The sequence below is a fragment of the Diadema antillarum genome, unplaced genomic scaffold (genome assembly GCF_040938485.1).
Source record: "Diadema antillarum isolate AM-2024a unplaced genomic scaffold, OU_Dant_1.0 seq00000515_RagTag, whole genome shotgun sequence".
Classification (NCBI taxonomy): domain Eukaryota; kingdom Metazoa; phylum Echinodermata; class Echinoidea; order Diadematoida; family Diadematidae; genus Diadema; species Diadema antillarum.
In genome coordinates this window covers 214,139-234,702 of record NW_027271469.1, presented here as the reverse complement: position 1 = coordinate 234,702, position 20,564 = coordinate 214,139, and the positions used below count along the sequence as shown (strand labels likewise).

General features: G+C 40.2%; 1 protein-coding gene across 1 annotated transcript; it reads left to right on the top strand.

Moving 5' to 3' along the window:
• Nucleotides 1-4,404: 4,404 nt before the first annotated feature.
• LOC139734244 (phenolphthiocerol/phthiocerol polyketide synthase subunit C-like) lies at nucleotides 4,405-20,202 on the top strand. The gene is made up of 5 exons (XM_071645040.1): nucleotides 4,405-4,711; nucleotides 10,295-11,754; nucleotides 11,931-12,024; nucleotides 14,573-17,709; nucleotides 18,100-20,202. The coding sequence occupies exons 1-5, from the start codon at nucleotides 4,405-4,407 to the stop codon at nucleotides 20,200-20,202; spliced, it is 7,101 nt and encodes a 2,366-aa protein (XP_071501141.1).
• Nucleotides 20,203-20,564: the final 362 nt, after the last annotated feature.

Below are 20,564 nucleotides of genomic sequence, written 5' to 3'. Positions count from 1 at the left end.
AATATTAATGATAATTAAAAAAAAAACTAAAATGGGATGATCATGTAAAACACATTATTTTGCCTGTATCCCGAAACGTTGGTCTGTTAACTATTAAAGGTTCAGTACTTTTACAAACTTATGTATTGTTTACCGTGTATAATGCTTTGATCCTGCCATATATATCGTATTGCATCATTATTTGGGCAACCCACAAAATAATGTAACACAGACCGTATACTTCTTCTGCAGAAAAAAGCAATTCTAGTGTGCAGTCGACCACGCTCTAGAAATCACACCGACCCATTGTTTTTTTCCAGCTTAAATCCCTTAAAAGATAAATGACATAAACTTTCTCCCCAAAGTTGTATTTATGTTTTGCCTTTAAGTCAAACCTCTTGCCTCCAATATTTAACAGAATATTTCGGTCAAATTCAGAGATTCACTCTCATCCTACCAGACAATCTACAGATTTGCAGTTATTTAACCCAAAAACTGCGCTCGCGCATCATTCTATCAGATACTCCCGCCCTGACACTTGGAATTCCCTTCCCGCCATAATTAAAAACATGACCACTACGTATTCATTTAAGAAGGCAGCTGTAAAACTTCACCTCCTTTACAAGTATTTCCCATGATAACATTTTGATTTCTTTGTTGTCATGTATTATAATCAAATGTATATAAACATGTACGTTATACATGATGCATGTATATGTGCTTACATAATCGATCTATTATCTATCCATATATATTATAAATATGGGTATGTATGTGTATATATAGGATAGGTACATAATTATGTGTATTATGTATATGAGCATGTAGGCCTATATGAATGTATATCTACCATGTGCCTTATCATTACTGTGCACACTTAATCACGATATAATTTGTTATTTCATGTCAGACAACCTCATGAAGAATGCTTTGTATTCATTCATTACTATTTTCATGGTCCATATTCGGTCATTACTACGGCAAAGGCAACTGGGGCGTTAACTTTAATAGTAGACTCATTAGAAGAGCTCAGATGCAAAAAGTACTACATCCATTCTCCATCAAAATCCACTTTTTTGGTCTTGATGTACTCATTTTTAGGACATCTTTACACCTATACAAAGAAAAGGTGAATTTCCAAACAGAAAGTGTTTGGAATTACATTTAAAAGTCAGTTCGGTTTCAAGAGGTATTACATCCGTTTTAGTTGGGTTTCAAAAGGTACTTCATCCACTCCAATGACATCAACGGGAAATTGACCAATCAGAGAGCAGCATTGACATGACCCTCTACCATTGTCTACTGATCTAATTTGTAAACAATAGAATTTGGCTTTTGGCTTTTTGGCCTTCTTCTTCTTGTTCTTCTTCCAGTCTGGTAGAGTCCGCCTCTGGCGTATTATCGTACCTTGTGCTTGTCAAGTGCTGGGTGTACAGTGTGCAGGTAAAAATCCTAATAGAATCACCACGCAAATCTGACAAATATCTTGAGAAAACTCATCACATTTTCATCAAGCAATGGAGGAACATGAAGGAAAACCCAATGACAAAACAAACCAAGAAAAGGATCAGGAATAAAAAGCAGTAGACAAGAGCAAAGGAGAAAGTAACGGTGGAGAGACTGGAGAAAATACGGGACTTTCATGTAGTCCCACATACTGAATTTACTGTTAGTTAGCGGTACTGCGCGTTACTGCTAGGGTGTTAAGTTTCAGCCACATATCGTCCCCAGGTTAAGTACAAACACTTTGTATTATGGACTATGCTTTTTATAAATGGCTTTACAGCTAATTACAGTGTGTGACAACTAGTCTGAAAGCAACGTTACTTTGCTAAATTTATACAATGGCATGAAATTCTGACATCCCTACCAACAGTGCTTTACCAATGGGTATGCTGTACTATTCTATACGTGCATGTTGTAAAATACCACGGCTGGAAAGTACGTAGTGGCATAAAGCTTTGAACACTAGATTCATAGGCCTACCGTTATTAGTTCTTGTAAATGACACCTTTTACTTATACAATGGTCCAAAGGTAATACCAAATTTGTGTTTTATATACATAGTAGGTGGTCATATTACTCATCGACCGTCTTGATTTCATCAGCTTTTAGATCAGATTCATCTTACCTGAAAAAGAACATAACAGAATGAAATTCATGTAATGAATTTGATTACAGCGTTGAAAAAAATACAGCCCACCATTCAGATGCTGTTTTTCCACCTTTTCCCTTCGAAGTTCTACTGCCAAAAAAAAAAAAAAAGTGAAGAAAAAAAAAAAGGTAATGAATACAGTATTCTTGAGTCACGTGAAGGGAGAATTCACAGAGAGAAAAATAGCCAAAAATTTAATACAAAGACGAAAAAGAAAAGAAATCATGAGATAAAGCTCGTGAGAGAAAATCAAAAGGAGAAATGGGAAGAGACAGATCACCCGGTCCTGGTGAGATATTGTGACCCTTCCGCACCTATAACCGTTAACGCATAATGGATCCGACCCTCCCCCCCCCCCCCCCATGCGCGATGGATCCAGAACATTTTGAAGCATGTGAAAATTGATTGAATGCTTATGACCAGTGACAATCATCCATTCACAATAGGCCTAAGAGCCACGTGGAAAAAGATCAGAAGCAGCCGCGGCGGCCAAGTTGGCTTCCAAATTCCCTTACTATGATCATTAAATTCTCAATAAATCATGAACAATTCGGAAGCAATATTACTCATATTTTGGATGAGTAGACATGGCTATGGTTTTAATCACGTGATACATAGCTTAGAAGATTTCTAAATTTCTCGTAGAGGGGAATTTTGTTCAATGATATATTCATTAATTTGTTATGATGGTAATAACTCTTCCTACTGAAAAAGCAATTTGCACTCCAGGTATTATTCCTATTTCAATACATCTTTTTTCTGCGGTATGCTGCACTTCATACACTATTACCACTGCTATAAGGTAAAGCCTCAATCGTTCAACCTTTGGCATTCAGACCTCAATTTAGAACCAATATTGTTATTGTTCTGAGTTGACAGAAAAGGGCGACTGGTATTTTCTTTTATTCGCATTTTTTTTTTTGTAGTTGACTTTAAAGAAGAATACGATTTAATTCAGTTTGAAGTACTTGCGTGAATTAATGACCTTTGTCATTAAATCTCTTAATGAGCAAACTGCGTGAATGTGTTAATATGTGGTATGCCCACTCATCCAACCTTGAATAATTGTTTTTAAATGGTCTTCAATTTATTGAGAATTTAATGATCCAAGCAAGGAAGCTTGATGGTCATGTTTAAAAGGTCCGCCATTGCAGAACTCTAATCCCTAACAATTTTTTTATACAATACTGTACAACTGTGCCAGTCTATATGCCCGTAGGTAAAAATGCACATTATGTCACTTTAACTCTATCATAGGCCTAAATATGTCTTTGTGATGCAGCACTTTTAACAGAGTCGACAGTCAGTTATAGAGCGACATTGCAAGGCTACTTGTCTCAGTCATGAAACGCTTCCTTACACTGGCCGAGGCACATATTTCATGAGGGGTAGGGGATGTCAGGGCAGTGTCCGTGGTGTGTCAGGTAGAAATGGTCCCTTACCAATGTCTCTACCCCCCCCCCCCCCCCCCCTTCAACCCTTGTTACTTTTGGACGTGGGACTACATGACATGTGTGCGACAGGATATCGATTTCAAGATTTCAAGATTCATTATTCAAATTTATTTGTATTTCCATAAAATAAAAAGAGAAAGTATATACAACATGTATGTATATTTCCAAATCAGAACATAATATTTGTAATATTAAAAAAAACCGTAAATTCACAAAATGCATTTGAAAATAAGTAACAATAAAAAGAACACACTATTCTTTTTCAAATGTATACATATGCATATAGTTCAATCAAATTAGGGAAGAGAATGTAAATTACAAGTTCATTCGTCATGATTCACGTCGCATGGTTTGTAACATTAATTTGTGTTAATACTGTTACCACGTTTCAAATACAATTGAGACCTGAACATAACAACGACCCAAACCCATATTTGCCTTTAATTTTTAGATACCCCTCACTAAGTAGTATAATTATTAATCGAAACGACAATCATCAAAATGATTGTTTTATATTTCAATTCATATACAGGAAAAACAAGCATGTTCAAAAATTGCTTCCTTTTTGGGGGATTCCCTCTTGATTAGGGCTCTAGTATATTTATTCTTGCATGTTAGCTATGAAGTGTAGGGTCACGTAACAGAATATTGTGCCAATGAGTTTACCTCTGGTCTAACTATGCATGAAAATAAAACCACCTAAACAAAGATCTTATATTTAACTGAGAGTGAGAAATCATTATTAGAATCTCTAGACCTTGCATGAATCAACAATACACTTAAAACCATGCATTATTCTCACACAGCTGGATAGCTATGGATGCCAAGAAACACATGGACGTCAAGGACCTTGCAACCGACTCTGCGATGTCGATAGAGGACAAAGTTGCCATCGTAGGAATCGGATGTCGATTCGCTAACGGTGCCAATGGCGTCTACAAATTTTGGGACACTCTAGCCAAGGGGTTGGACTGCACAGCACCCATCCCTCCCGATCGCCTAGATGAGTCGTTTTTCCTTTTTCCGGGTAAAAAGCGTCCTGGAAAGATGTACAACGTGTGTGGAGGATACCTCACCGAGAACCCAGAGTTGTTTGACAGACAGTTTTTCAAAATATCCCGAGGTAGGCCTATTCTAATTCTTCTCGTTTTTGTGTTTGTGTGTGTGTGTGTTTGTGGATGTGTTTCCCTACAGACACACAGACATCCCTGCATATCACTTTCCAACACGTGTGTATGGCTATCCAGGGCCGAAGCAGCATTTTTAAAAGTATGTGAGGCAGTTTTATCAAAAAATATTTACACACTTTTCTGCAGCCACTCCCGGGTTTACTCGACTGGCAAGCAAAACAAACAAGAAAATAGATAAATACATTTTTTTTTTCAAGAATGGGGGGGGGGGATGGGGATTGAGCGCAATCTTCTGCTACCACTACCGTTGTTAATAAGCATACAAGCAAAAACAAAAACAAAAACAAGACCACTTAGACACTTTTTTTTTTCTTCTGGTGCCTCTTCCAGGGTTTAAAAAAAGTGGGGCCAAGTCGTTAGACCCCTATAGTTTCCTAGAGTATCATGTGAGGAGTACCCCGCCTCACCCGGTTGCGCGGCCCTGCTAAGGTCTGGCTTTTTGGCCGTTTGGTATACTGTCCACGTTTGTGGGCAAAATATTGACAAAGGTTTCTTCCTCGTTTACCACTTGGTCGAATCTTTTTTTTATCATATTTTTATACTTATTTTTATTTTATTTTACACTCACCAGGCATTTTTGACACTTTGAGGTCTGCCTGCCAAAAAAAAAAAATCATTTCTTGAACAGGCCATCAAAGTAATGGATTATCATGGTGTATGTCCATTGACTACAAAACGTCCCTTATGGTGTTGTTCTGCCCCCCAAGGAAAAACGCAGTATCTACATTCAGCTCTATTCCTCAACAACCGAGATATTCACCATTTTATATTTTTGCCGAAGCCCCTGGAAAATATGTTCTTTTGAAAAATTCTTTCATTGTGGATTTTTAGTCTATCTAGCTACCAATTTTCCTGGAAAATATCATTTTTTTTTAAGTTATTGATGAAAATGTAGATACTTTGGGGAAACCCCCAGCAATTGACTGATTTCCCCAAGGAAAAATGCAGTATCTACAGCGGAATAACTAGGATTAATTTTACTCATTATCATTGTTAATTAATCAACCTAGAATGCATGTTTATACATTCAAAATATGTAATATTGAAAATAAATATAATATGCATTTGAATTAATGGAGGGCGCCCTCTTTGAGCAGGGACGCCCTCTCTTGTTAAGTGATAAATTTCCTTAAAATGAACAAGAAATTATACAAAAATAATTACGTGAAGGCTTAATACTCTATTTTTTTATGCCTCCGCCCCGTTAGGGCACCAGAGGCAATATGTTTTCTAGTTGTCCGTCCGAACATCCATCTGTCCGTCAGTTTTTCTGTCCGTCCGTCCATACGAGATTCTTGTAAACATGATATCTCAAGAACCCCTCGGTAGATTTTCACCAAACTTGGCACAGAGATGCTCTAACAGGAATAAATGAACTTATTAGATTTTGGCCGAGACCCACTCAAGTTCAAAGTTCAAAGGTCAGCGAACTTTGTCAAAAAAGGTTATTTTCACACCGTAAACACTATATCTTGAGAACCCCTGAGCGAACTTTCATCAAACTTGATCTAGACCTAAATATATTTTAGTCTAGACTAGATAGATCTAGATTCTAGTTAGTACCCTATGAAAGCATACCAATCACATTACAGCGCACAGGCAGTAGTGTAGACATGTCCTAAGACCAGGGGTGAGGGGGGGGGGGGGGGGGGGGGGGGAGGATCGTAGGATATACATGTATGTCCAGGTTCTCCCATAATTATGTATGCATGTATGCATCATTGCACAAGTATACATGATGCACCAGTCCTCAACCTTGGGCCCTGGGGGATGCATCCTCCACCCCCCCCCCCCCCCATTTATGCCCTGATTACAGAGCACGCTTCATAACATTAACAAATAACAGATCGTTCTTGGAACGTTTAACTTTTTCAGATTGCAGCTCAAACCTAAAAAGTAAAACATTCCCAGACCGATCTAGCTGTACGTGTTTAATATGAAGCTTGCCAGGGCTGTAATGTGATGCTACATCATAGGCTAGCCGCTTAAAAATAATAGTATCACTATCTAGATCTAACGTTAGATCTGTACAGTCTAGGCTGGAGTCTAGACCAAAATAAATTTAAATTGGATGTCTGGACCTAGATCGATCTAGAATAGTTTTTATATATCGTTTATTCTAGGCTGGCTACGTACCAGACTACACTAGTCTATCAGCCTTAGGCTATAACGATGCCCGATTCTGACAGAAAAAAAAATAGCCTAGATAGTTTAGTCTACACGAGACAGAACTCTTTAATTGGAAAAAAATACATCTAGGTCTAGATTGAAGTTACATCCGCACTCTAGGCCTATTCCTTGTAGATCGAACCAAAGTTTTTTATGTCATGTACATTTGTAATGTATTTTTTTTTTTGTAAGTTATAGCATGCAGCATGGGATCATGCATTCATTTTACGCAACCCTGTCTCACTAGGTTCTAGATAATAATTAAAATACAACTTATTCTTAACTGTCTCTATTTTGTCCATTTACCTATTTTTCACATAATCTATTGTCAGCTATTTAATTTGAAGACAGTATGGTATGGAGTAGATAATTGAACATTGACACTAGACTTAGGATCCTAAGTTTTAGTTTTAGACTTCTTAGTTTTATAAACAGGCCTGCCCTAGGCCTATTCTATTCCTAGATCTTATCAAAAGATTAGCACTCTTTAAAATTAGAGGTGCGTCGAGATTCAAATTGTTATTTTTGTATTTAAATTTGCATGCGTCACTTTTTAGTTATGCAAGTTTAAGTTAGACTAGGGCCTACATGATACATCTGTCTAACTTAAGAATCAGAGGCCATAGATCTACTCTAAGTCTAGTCTGGTGACGTAGGATTACTAGGAAGCAAGTTGTGACTGCTTTTTATGCTAATAAACGTGCATATTTCTTGTAACTTACAGGGAGGAAGAAGCAGCAACAATCTACTAAAAAATTATCTACGTCACATTTTTTTTTTTTCGTTTCGGAATACTGACCCTGAAAATTCTGATTAAGTCTAAGAAAAGGGACGCAAGACTCTAACGTTACTGTCTAACAGTTAGACAAGTCTCAGACTTAGACTTAACGTTAGATCTATATAACCTGACGTTTATCCAACACAACACAAATAGATAGGGGCCTATATTGCCTTTCGCCGAAACTTTCGGATTCGGAGCCTGTGGAATTTTGACAAGGGTCTAGGCCTAACAAAATTACTTCACAACAAGTTAATAAGTTATAATAACAGTAATATTGAAACAGTACGGAAGATGTTCATCATCGTGGTAGAATCTGAAAGAGTAAAGCTGATCGTTTGTCACACGAAGCGAGGTAAACACACCAATGCATGCATTTGTGTTTTTGTAGGTCTACCTTGCTTCGTGTGGCAAACGATCAGCTGTATTCGTTCAATATTGAAATAGTTTTGAATAACTTACTCATCATCTGCAGATAAATTTTTCTTGAGGGCTAGGCTCACGAGTAATTTTCCCGGCAACAACATTTTGTTTTAATCCAAGTAGGCCTACACACTGTACCGTACATGCTGACTAGCCGGGCCCTGTGCTGACTACATGCTCAGGGCAGCTGCAAGCTAGCTGTCATACTTGAGTGTTGTGCTGTCTTGTTTTAATGTACACTCGGTTAGTCTTAATCACACACTGTGTTTTGCATAAGGATCACGATCTCATCAAGATATTTACTAATCGTTATTGTTTTCTTTAGATATTTTGAACATCATGTTTTATCATTGAGCAAGTATATCTAAAGAAAGTAATTTACGTTCAAATTACAGAACAACCGGCAAAGTATTCACATATATGAATAACAGTGTCTGGTAATTAAGACTAGCTTTATAGATACATGTACTGCGTTTTTCGCACACTGCGTTTTTCCTTGGGGAAAGTGCAAGTTAAGTGTATACTGCGATTGGCAGTAACAGAAAAGTAGCTTTCCATTTTTTTTTCAAAAAACTGAATATTTCATATGAACACGGATTGCCCACTGACTATATGTGACCGTGCACCTCTAAACGAACATAAAGTCGCACACACTGATTTTGCGTGAGGACTGATAATAAGTGAAATGGGTCAACCTAGCCGAACTTGACTTTTTCATATTTCCTGAAAGAGCGGGTCTTCTTTTACATTATGCTAAAATTTGGTATCATAAAACGGGCAGGAACGTGTGTTTTTTTAGCAGTTTATCTCGAGCATTTTTGGCAGAATAGTGTGATTAGGTGTAGCTTTAGAATCCCTTCTTCATTTCTGAAAAACCTTGTCCACACTCTTCACTTTCAACTCTAATAACTTTTGAAAGGATAGTGCTACTGCTTTGAAAGTTGGCATTAATTATGGACAGAATGTGTTAATGAGGCATGCTTAATTTCAGTTTAATCTGATAATCCCTCCATTGTTGTTACTCTGGTGGTTTACTTCCTGTTTTTTGTCCCATTCATCGCACAGCCAGCATGGTTTGGTACATATTAAGCGCTTGAATAGACACTGTACCTCAGAGCCTCTTTTCTCAGTTCACACTTTTCCTGAGTTTGTGCTTTCTTTCCAGTATTTAGATAGGTTAGGAGAGTCCATTTGATTTGAGTTATACATCATTTTAAAGCTTAAAGTCTGTTCTTTCAGAATATGGTCTTAAGTAAAAATTCATGTCTGGCGACTTTTTGTTTGTTTTGAGGTGCAGGGGCAGTATTTATGCAAAAAAGTGAAAATCGACAAAAAATGTCAGATATTGAGTTTTTCCTGGGGGGGGGGGGGGGGTGTTAGTTACACACAGGTGAACATCATGAGACCCTGCACCACAAAACCAACCAAAAAAAAAGTATCCAGACATGGATTTTTAGGTTACGACAGATTCTGAAAAAGTAGATTGAATAGATATGGACTCTCCGATTTTTTTTTTTTTAATATTGGAAAGAAAGTACACACTCTCAAAAAAAAAAGTGTGAACTGAGAAAAAAGGCTTGGAAGGATTGGGTAAATCCATGCTATCTTTGCAATGAATGGGGCAAAAACAGTATGTAAACCACCATAGCCCCCCTTCCAAAAAAAAAGAAGAAGAAGAAGAAGAAGGGATTATCAGATGAAACATAAATTATAAGTGCCCTAATAACACTTTCTGGCCTTAATTATTGTCAACTTCCAAAGCAGTAGCATTATTCTTTCAAAAGTTGTTAGAGTTGAAAGTGAATAGTTTGCAAAGGATGAAAAGGGGCCTCTAAAACATACATGATCACACTACTCTACCGAAAAAAAAAATGTACAATAAAAGAAACTGCTGAAAACCCACGTTCCCATTCATTCTATAATCCCAAACTCAAGAAAAATCTGGAAGAATAACACTTTCGGAAAACATGGAAAACTCAAAATTGACTTGGTTGATCCATTTCACCTCTTTTGAGTTTTCACCTAAAATCAAAGACTGCGACTTATTTGTTGGTTTTGTGATGCAAAGGTACTAGTACAATCATGCCGAATGTCCCTGATGAAAAGTAAGCCATGACATTGTGTCTTGTGTGTTTCTCTGTTACAGACGAGGCAAATCACATGGACCCACAGATCAGGCTTCTCCTTGAGGTAGTCTGGGAGACCTTGCAAGATGCAGGAATCCCCGCCCAGTCAGTGCGCGGATCGAACACAGGGGTGTACATGGGTGTGACCGCGTCGGATTATGCAGTCCTGGTATCATTTCCAACTGACAACATCAACTCGTACACGAATACGGGCACAAACTCATGTATGGCATCCAACCGGATCTCGTACGAGTATGATTTTCATGGACCTAGCTTGACGGTGAACACCGCGTGCTCCTCATCAGTGTACTCCATTCTTCTTGCGTGTGACGGGCTACGAAAAGGTCAATGTGACATGGCCATTGCGGGTGGCGTGAACCTTAGTCTATCGCCAATGACAAGTGTCGGCTTTTGTCAAGGTGACGTTGTTTCACATGACGGCAAGAGTAAGACATTCGACAAGTCAGCTGACGGATTTGCTAGGGGGGAAGGTGTGGGGGCCATTGTTCTCAAGACTCTACAACGCGCCATTCAGGATGAAGACAGAATCTACGCTGTCATTCGTGGAGGCGCATTAAGTAACGACGGTCGCACATCGGGCATTGCGCGACCAAGCTACGAAGCGCAGGTGAAGCTTCTCGAAAAGGCATATGATGACGCTAAAGTCAATCCAGCTGACGTAACTCTTCTTGAAGCGCATGGCACAGGCACCAGGGTTGGGGACACAATCGAAGCTAATGCGATAGGCGAAGTTATGGGGTTGAAGCGGTCGGCTGACCAGCATCCTTTGTACGTTAGTTCTGTAAAGACAAATTATGGGCACACGGAGGCCGCAGCAGGAATCGCTGGTGTCATCAAGCTCGCTCTGTGCTTGCAACACGAACAGATTCCCAAACAGGTTCACTTCGTGTCCTGGAACGACAACGTCGACTACGTTAATCTTAACATCCGTGTGCCAACGGAACTGACAGCATGGCCAGAAGGAGCTAAACATTTGGTTGGCTGCAGCTCATTCGGCTTCGGAGGTGCTAACTCACATATTGTCATGGAAGGTTACGAAAAACATCAAGTCCGTAACAGAGGCAGAGAGACAGAAACCCCAGCAATTCTGTTCCTTTCAGCAGCCAGCAAGGACGCACTCAGGAGTTGTCTCCGGGACTGGGAGAACTTCTTGACTGAAGTAATACGAGACGATGAGGTGCTCTACAAAAACGCCTTGTACACTGCGGGTGTGCGCTCTACACATCTGGAGCACCGTATGTGTATCATCGTGACTTCTCCGAAAGATGCCAACAAGCAGATCCATCTCAAACTCCTTCAAGACGCTAGTGACATCAGTACAATCTTGGAAGGACGTGCGAAAGATGACAAACATTCAATTCAACGATTGGTTTTTGTCTACTCCGGTATGGGATCTCAGTGGTGGGGCATGGCTCGTCGTCTCATGGTAGAAGACTCGGAGTTCAGCGAAGTCATCAAGGTACTAACTTGTGAATTCATTTCTTTTCATTCATTATTAGTTGACATTAGGAATATTACGTATGATAGATTATCAAATCAATGTATTTTGGCAAAAAGATGATATCAAAGAATTATTCTTCTTACAAAATGCAACATATCATTTACCTAGTTATGTTTTTGTCTTTCTGAAAATAGAACGTTGACAAAATTCTCACCAAGTGTGGAACCAAATGGTCACTGACATACATGCTGACGGCAGAAGACGACCCGAGGAGAATAGAGGAAACTGGTAAAAAGAACCTTCTTTAAATATGATTATGACTGTGATCAATAAACATCAACAAAGAGCCACTTGACCAAATATGGTAATTAAAGTCCAATTCTAATAGAGGAGGCTTTTAATTTCCAATTTAAATTTCATTCATCAAAATAGGGTATTTCTAAGCCATCAAATGATTATGGAAACATAGGACACGTAGAATTGCTACGTTTGATAAATGTTACCCTACACCACAAAACCAACAAAAAGTCGTCCGACATGGATTTTTGATTGAGGGCAGATTCTGAAAGAGCAGACTCTAAACTTTAAAGGCATATTTTACCATTTGCAGATGAAACAAAAACCCAACATTAGTGCTTTAAAATAGTTGTAAAATGTGAGTTAGGGGTAGAAACAACCACTGTGAAAATTTGAAATAGTGCAATGGATGATAAGTACTGTTAAAATAAATAGAAAATGTGTACAATAGCTGTAATAAAACTGTTTCCAGACTAAACCGTATACTACTACGGTTTATTGAGAAAAACACTGACATCTCCTTCTATTTTAGGCTTTATTGGAAAACTTTTATAGAGAAAGGTGTTTTAAGGTACAACGGACCTACACATATGCATGGAAGGCATTTTTCAAATGACTGCTCCCAAAGGTAAACTGGACCTTTAATAAAATAATGTATAACTCAATCCAAATTGATTCTCCCAACCTATCAAAACATTGAATAGAAAGTGCACACTCAAGAAAAGTTGGAACTGAGAAAAGAGGAACTGCAGTAGAGTGTCTATTCAAGCACCTAATCATTGCATGGAACAAATGTATGATGTAAACCACTTGAGCAGCAACAGTAAGGGGATTATTAGATTAGGCTTCAATTAACCATGTTTTATTAACACATTCTGTCCATGATAAATATAAACTTTCAAGACAGTAGCATAATCCTTTCAAAAGTTATTGGAGTTGGAAGTGAAGATTGTGCAGAGGATTTTCAAGGAATGAAAAGTTGGCTCCAAGAAAAACCTGACCACACTTCTTTACCAAAAATGGAGTTGTAGAAAAATTGCTGTAAACCCTCTTTTTCATTCAATTTATGATCCCGAATTCAGGAAATGTGTAAAAGAAGAATAGCTCTTTCAGAAAATATGGAACATTAGAAATTGACATGGTTGACCCATTTCACCTTTCTTGAGTCCTCACGTAAAATCAAGGAGTACATTTTTTGTGTGTGTGTGATGCACGGTCTCATAATAATTATGATCTTTGACTTTAATATACGTTATCAAATAGTCCCTATTTTTGGCTTGTGGGGCTTATAAATATTATGGGAATTGTAACCCAATTGCATTCGGTAAATATGCACAAAATTAGATGCTGCGGATGAGGAAAATACACAAGAATATCAGCATTAAACAGTGGAAAATCCATAGTGAAAAAAATATCAATACCTATGCTTCATATTTGGGATTCAAATAGAGGATGGGTAACTTCTTTGGAATTAATAAATAATGTCCTAAAACACTTACAGGGTGGATTCGAATGTATTTATACCATTCCTGCATCTATGTCTTTAATGTTATTTCCGCGTCCTGTTTTCGCATCCAATTATTTTTTTCCATATACCTCTGTCGAGGATCGCTGGATTGTAGTTGTGTCTCTCTGTGGATTGTATTGTCTTCCTGTCATGTTAGTCTTGTCTCATTTTTTCTTGCCTCTTAGTCTCCCATTACTAGTTCCATCGTTGTCTCCTTCTCGTTTAATGTTCACGCGCTTGTTTATGTGTGTTTGTTAGTTACTCTGTCTTCTCAGTGGGCTTCCAGACTTTTTTCCAGCCACTTTTTTCCCTTCCTTTGTGCATAAACTTATTTTTCTATTTGACATTCGGTATCTGAGGGTCCAAATTCTACAGGCGTTGTCTTTTTAGTGGGTCATCCCTCCATTTTCCGAAACTTGCTGATTGTTATTTCATCAGTATCACTTCAGTTCTCATGACAACGTATTACTATTATAAGGTGCCACAATTATATTAAATTCTTCTCAATTTACTTTGTACCGATTGAATATGTATCCTTATTTTCTGTTACCAAGAAAAATGAAATGTCTATGTTCTTTAGAAATACGAAATAAAGTTTAAATTCAACTGAATTAAACTAAATTGAAAATAGAAAAACAACAAATAGAGACAAAGTTTGCTTCGAAAAACGTTTTTGTTTGTTAGTGGAGGAGGTTTCGAATAGGATATGTTTACAAAAAAAAAGAAATACATATATGCCTATTATTTTTTTGTTTTATTTTCTCACTTAAAATTGCGCAAATTACTTCACACGCAATTGTGGGTCACAGCGTTGGTGAGGTGGCAGCAGCCAATGCCGCTGGCAGCTTTAACAATTCCCACGCAAATAGTAACAAAAAGGGATCTGAAAAACAAACCAGATGCAAAGGAATAAAACAGAATTGCGTAGCTTTGACCAAGACTATGTAGTCTTTTCACCCGACACATATTATGTGTCAATTTGTGAATACTTCAAGAAAGATAGAAAAGTGTTTATTCACATTATCTTTTCAGACATTGCACAGCCTTGTCTATGCGCTGTTCAAATTGGCCTCACCGAGTTCTTCCGTTCCCGAGGAATTACTCCAGACGCAATCGTGGGACACAGCGTCGGTGAAGTGGCAGCAGCCCATGCCGCTGGCTACTTGACTCTTGAGGAGGCAGTCCGTCTCATCTACACCAGAGGTTGTCAGCTGAAGAAAACGAGTGGGGAAGGGACCATGGTGGCCATCTTGCATAACGTTGAGGAAATTGAAGAACGCCTAAAAAACAGCACCTACAGAAATAAAATTGATGTAGCAGCGATCAACGGTCCGAGGCAGATAGTTGTGTCAGGAAACACACAAGCACTTGATGCGTTTACAGGAAATCTTCGTGAAGAAGGAATACGATGCGTAACACTTAAAGTAAACAACGCCTTCCACAGCTTTCAGCAGGAAAAGCTACGCAAGCCTTTCTTAGTAAAAGTGAAGTATCTAAATTCCACTGCAGAGAAGCAAAATCTTAAGACTGCGCCGAAGGTTCCTCTCTTGTCCACCGTCACAACGAAGTACTTGCACCAGAACGACGTCCGCAGTGCCTCATATTGGTGGATGAACGTAAGATCCCCTGTTAGATTCATGGCTGCCATTGAAAAGCTTTTACTGGATGGTTACAACTGCTTCCTTGAGATTGGCCCGCATCCAGTATTATCTTCATCCATTAAAGATATAATCAGAACACTTTCTAGCAACAGTAACGTTGTAGTTTCGGGAACCCTGCAAAGACCAGGGGACACCGCCACACATGCGAATGATATGCAAAATCTTCTGCGGTCGATCTCGAAACTGCATGTTACAGGCTACCCGATTGAACACGCTCATCTCTTCACAGATCCACCGTACGAGGTTGTATCACTTCCAGCATATCCATGGCAGCATGTGTTGTGTTCAGGTAGAACGCAGAGAGCGGAGAGGACTTTTCTGTTTCCTGTTGATACTCACCCTCTGCTCGGAAAACGTCTGCTTGTCTCACACCTAAGCGATGAAACGTCACCAAAAATCTGGCGTTCAGAGTATTCTCAAGTGTTACAACCATGGCTGCATGATCACAAGCTCCAAGGAACTGTCATCGTTCCAGCAGCGGTTTACATAGAAACGATGTTGGCGGCCACAAGAGAGATATATCCTGATATGGATCTTATCACATTAGGAGATGTGACCTTTGAGAAATTTATTTTCGCTCCAGACCAACAGCCAATAGAAGTTAGTCTTGAAACGGGCAAGAACAAGGCATTCTTCACATTACGGAGCTTCAACTACACTGAAAATGCTTGGAATCTGAACAGCTTTGCAGAAGTAGACGTTTCAAGTGATGCCTGCAATTCCATCCAACCGTTCCAAGAAGTATCCAAGTTTGTGCGACTGTCGCCAGAAGGCATTCAGACAAAGTACCCGAACAAGGTTGATCAGATAGAATTTTATGACGAGCTCTGGCAACGCGGTTTTCATCTAGGTGAAGCGTTCAGAGGCATTGAAAACGTCCACTTCAGTAATGACTTCACGGAGGCCGTTGTCTATGTTTCTGTCCCAGATGTAATCTTGCGCGATTGTCAAAACTTCAATTTCCATCCTGCTCTCTTCGATTGCATCTTCCAGGCGATTGGGGGTGTGCAACTATTCCGCCAGAAAGAAAGGACACTACAAGAGGACATTCCAGTGAGAGTCCCATTTCAAGTTCCACGCGCTGTGAAAAAGATTCATGTCATGGGCAAAGCTCCGACCAAAATGATAATCCACAGCAGTATGTTTGATGTGGATGGCGTCACATACGGAGAAGCTGTTATAGCTGACGCAACTACCAAGCAAGTGTTTACCCGCATTCACAACATGATTTTTGAGACGGTTAACAGTGAATCACTGGAAAAGGTGCAGCTCTGGAGTAGGAAGTGGATTCCAGTCCCTTGTTCTTCCATGGACGGTAGCAAAAATCTCACAATTTCAACTTCAACCACAGAGCTAAAGACTGGCGTTTCTGGGTCAGTTGTCATTGTGAAAGACAAGTTAGGCCTCTTCCTCGATCTAATCACACATTTGGAGGCTGAGAAGATTTCGGTCTTTGACCCATGGAATTCAGATGACCTGGAGCGAGACTTCGGAGATTTTTTGCGGACACTCAAAGGGCTTAACGATGTTATCATGCTCTCATCTCTAGACGTTGAACAGTTTGACTCCGTCGATTACATCGGGAAAGACCAATTCTCAGATGCACAACAAGTTGCAGCGCTAGTACCAATGAGTCTATATCATGTTATGGCATTGCAGTCTTTTGAAACAAAACCTCGATTTTGGATCATCACGCGTGGTGCCAATTACATCATTGAAGGCGATCAAATTCAGCCGCTGATGGCCCCTACTTCATCTATTGGCCTGACGATAATGCATGAAGATCCAGAATTCAACGTCACGACTGTAGACCTACCTCCTTCACAAGACAATAAAGAAGCTGCTTTGTGGCTGTCTCAGTTCTTGAAGATGCCAATATCCGCGGAAAACAATGTAGCATTGCGACAAAAACAAAATTACAGTATTGGAACTGAGTTTCCATTCGACGTACACGCACAGAGAGTAGAGGTTCAACCCACGTCTAGCTTCACGACTGCTTCAGAGACAAGCAGATGCCGCATCAACTTGAACAAAACGATGAGTAAGAAGCGCTTGGTTGTCGAACACATGGAGAGACTTCCTGATGTTGCGCATGAGAATGAAATACTTGTCAAAGTCTCTGCGTTTTGTGTCCAACAACTTGAGCATGATCCGATTAAATGTGGATACCTCTTCGCGGGAGACATAAGAAGAAGTGACGAAAGGTGTGAGACTGGACAGAATGAAACCGTGATCGGATTCCGCACAGGCGATTACTTGCCAATTACTGTTCGGGCACGAGCATCAGACGTGATACCAGTCCCTGCCAATATCACCTCCGTCAGAGCTGTCAACATCGTCAAGGAATATTTCCCTTGTTTTCTTGCTCTTCAAAACGCTTTGAAGTCGACTGCTAAGGGCACGGTTATTGTGTGTATTGAGTCTGAGCATGATCATGTTGCTCTTGCAGCAACAAAAATGGCTCTGGAGAAGGGTGCTACTGTGTACGTTTACTCATATTCAGACTGGGTAATTGCAGAACAACAAAGTTTCTTTGGTGGTAAACATGTCATTCAAGTGTCTGATTCTAATCTTGATGTTCATGTCAATAATCTGTCAGCGGACGTGCTCATATTCGCTAATGAATTTCCAGTGGATAGACGTACGTTCACCTTACTTGCAAGTAAGCTTCGCCCATTTGGGACAGTCATTCAGGTCGGTGGACACATGTCAAGTACAAACATGATGACGCACGTTCCTTCCTACGTAAACTTCGTTGTGTGTGACAATAAATTTGGACAGCTCAGCAGATTCGAAGATGCAATAGCTACACTTCTTCTCTTGTTCGACATCCCGGACAGTTGTAAACTGCACATGAAACAAACATGTCTTTCTTCCCCTATTTCAAAATTGTCTCAGCTGCCTGCTTCACTCGAAAATGTCACCGTCTGTATCGACAGAGACACGATTCCGGCTTCTCTAAACGTCCAATCCACCACGTTCACTGCCCATCCAGAAGCTTCTTACCTCGTGACAGGTGCGTCAAAAGGTTTTGGTCTTGCGTTAGTTGAATGGCTTGCTGGCTGCGGAGCGCGTCATATTTACGTTATGTCACGTAATAATCCGCCTGATGAAACGTACAGACGATTCAAAGTGCTTCGGGACACTGGGGTCGAAATCACGCACTTGGCAGTTGACATTAGCTCGCCTCATGATGTTGAAACGGCGCTACTGACAATAAAAGAGGACAGAGATCACAAACTGGAGGGAATCTTTCATTCAGCAACGGGATACAGCGACGCCTATCTGCATAACATGACAAAAGAAATCTGGGATGTTGTCATGATGTCAAAAGGATACGGTGCGTTGCTTCTTCATCAGCTGACTATGAAGCTCGACTTCCAATTGAAATACTTCGTATTGATATCTTCGATTGCAGAGCTGATTGGAAACAGAGGTCAGGGGAATTACAGTGCCGCTAACAGGTTCCTTTCGTCGCTTTGTACGATGAGAAGAAACCTTGGGCTGCCCGCGACTTCACTGTTACCTGGTGTGATTAATTCCGATGGTTTCGCAGAGAGGGAAGGTCTGATAGAAAAGTGGAAGAATATGGGATTTTCCAGCTTATCTCCTTCAGAAATCTTTGACGTGTTTGAAAGTATCCTTTCTTTTGACTGCAGTGTCATTGGCGTCGCAGGTTATCTTGACGGAGTTGTATTTGCGAAGGCGTACCAGGTTATGATCTCTTGTCACTTCTCCCAACCCGGAGGTTCATTCTCCATCTTGAAGTCATTGTTACCACCTCAGGCCAACACTCAACGAAGCGAACGTGACAACATTATGCAAATCAAGCGGGCAAATCCGAAGGAAGCCAAATCCTTCATCATGACTTCTCTGGCTGCAAGTTTGTCCAACACACTTGGCTATAGCGAGGAAATTTCCCAGGAAACAACACTCGTGTCCCTCGGACTAGACTCTCACTTATCTTCAGACTTGAGTAATTTCATCCATGACAAATTCGGTGTCACCATGAGTGCCATGGCGTTTCTGAATGACACACTAACCCTCGAAAGACTGACGGAGACCATCTACGCACGCATCATGTCTGATGAGACGAATGGGGAAGAAGACATAACGATTATCCCGACCCAGGGTCCACGGGATGGCTATTGGCTTGATATGGATGAGAACTTGGAAACACCATCAGCTCAACTCATATGTTTCCCTTCCGTTGGTGAAGGTGCAAGTTTGTTCGCCAAGTGGATGCCCCAATTAGCTGACCGAAACATCCAGATGATCACAGTGCAAATGCCAGGATGGGAACGTAGAGAACAAGAGAGGCCACTCCAGAATCTTGCAGAAGTCGTCTCGAAGCTTGCGGAGGTGATTTTGCCAACCCTCATTCGAGGTCACTTTGTATTCTTTGGACATAGTATCGGAGGGCTCATTGCATTTGAATTGGCACATTACCTCAGAGATAACTACAACCTTTCTCCGGCCCATATTTTCATCAGCTCGTGGTACTCACCAACTCTGGATTATCCCCGTCCGGACGACCTGAAGCAAAACGGCCACACATACCGTGAGATGCAACGCATCGTCAACAACCTTGAGGATTCATCGAGACCTCCGACAGCAAATGGCTCTTCTTTCAAATTCAGTTTCTTTGAGCCTTCCACATTGAATACTGTTCGTCGGAGAAATGCCCTCATTCCAAGCATTCAAGCTGCCATCCTCATATGTAAGAAATATCGTCATGCCCATAGGGACAAGCTACACTGCAGCCTTACCGTGTTAGGAGGCAAGGATGATGACTTCATCTCCCCAAATCTCCTTGATGACTGGAAGAAGGAGATACATCAAAGCGCGCGATTCCAAAAGATCCTACTCCCCGGCAAGCACATGTACATTCGCTTTGCTTCAAAACCAGTTCTGAAAGAGATCATGGTGGTCATGAAGAAGTCAGAAAACGGCTCTCAAAATAAACAAAAGCGGCCTCCTTCACACTTTTGGCAACAGTAAATACCCACATTCACAGCAGTCGTTCTTTTTGTCCTTCAATTGTACGTTTCGTTGTATTCTTTTTGAAACATGTTCTGCACAATGTCTAATGGCTTGAAATCCTCTGTACCGAATGACTGTGCTTGTCGTAGCAAGCGTTCTATCCACGGGCATATGTTACTTGTTATTTCGACATTATTTTCTATAAGCACCCAATGCACGGCAAAACTAATCTTTATGTGCCGTAAACGGGTTCATGTCATCCTTTTCCTGAAGCAGCTACATTGTCTACCTGTCGCACAACCCTTTGCTTTCAAGATCTTTGCAATTACGTACAAGTGTCTTCAAGGGAGACCTCCTGGATCTCTTATCCCATACTACTT

Bases quoted from the DNA above. Each gene is read 5' to 3' on its own strand.
- LOC139734244 (XM_071645040.1), top strand. From the start codon at position 4,405: ATGGATGCCAAGAAACACATGGACGTCAAGGACCTTGCAACCGACTCT. The intron at 11,755-11,930 runs GTACTAACTTGT...TTCTGAAAATAG, and splicing joins AGTTCAGCGAAGTCATCAAG to AACGTTGACAAAATTCTCAC. The intron at 12,025-14,572 runs GTAAAAAGAACC...TTATCTTTTCAG, and splicing joins GAGGAGAATAGAGGAAACTG to ACATTGCACAGCCTTGTCTA.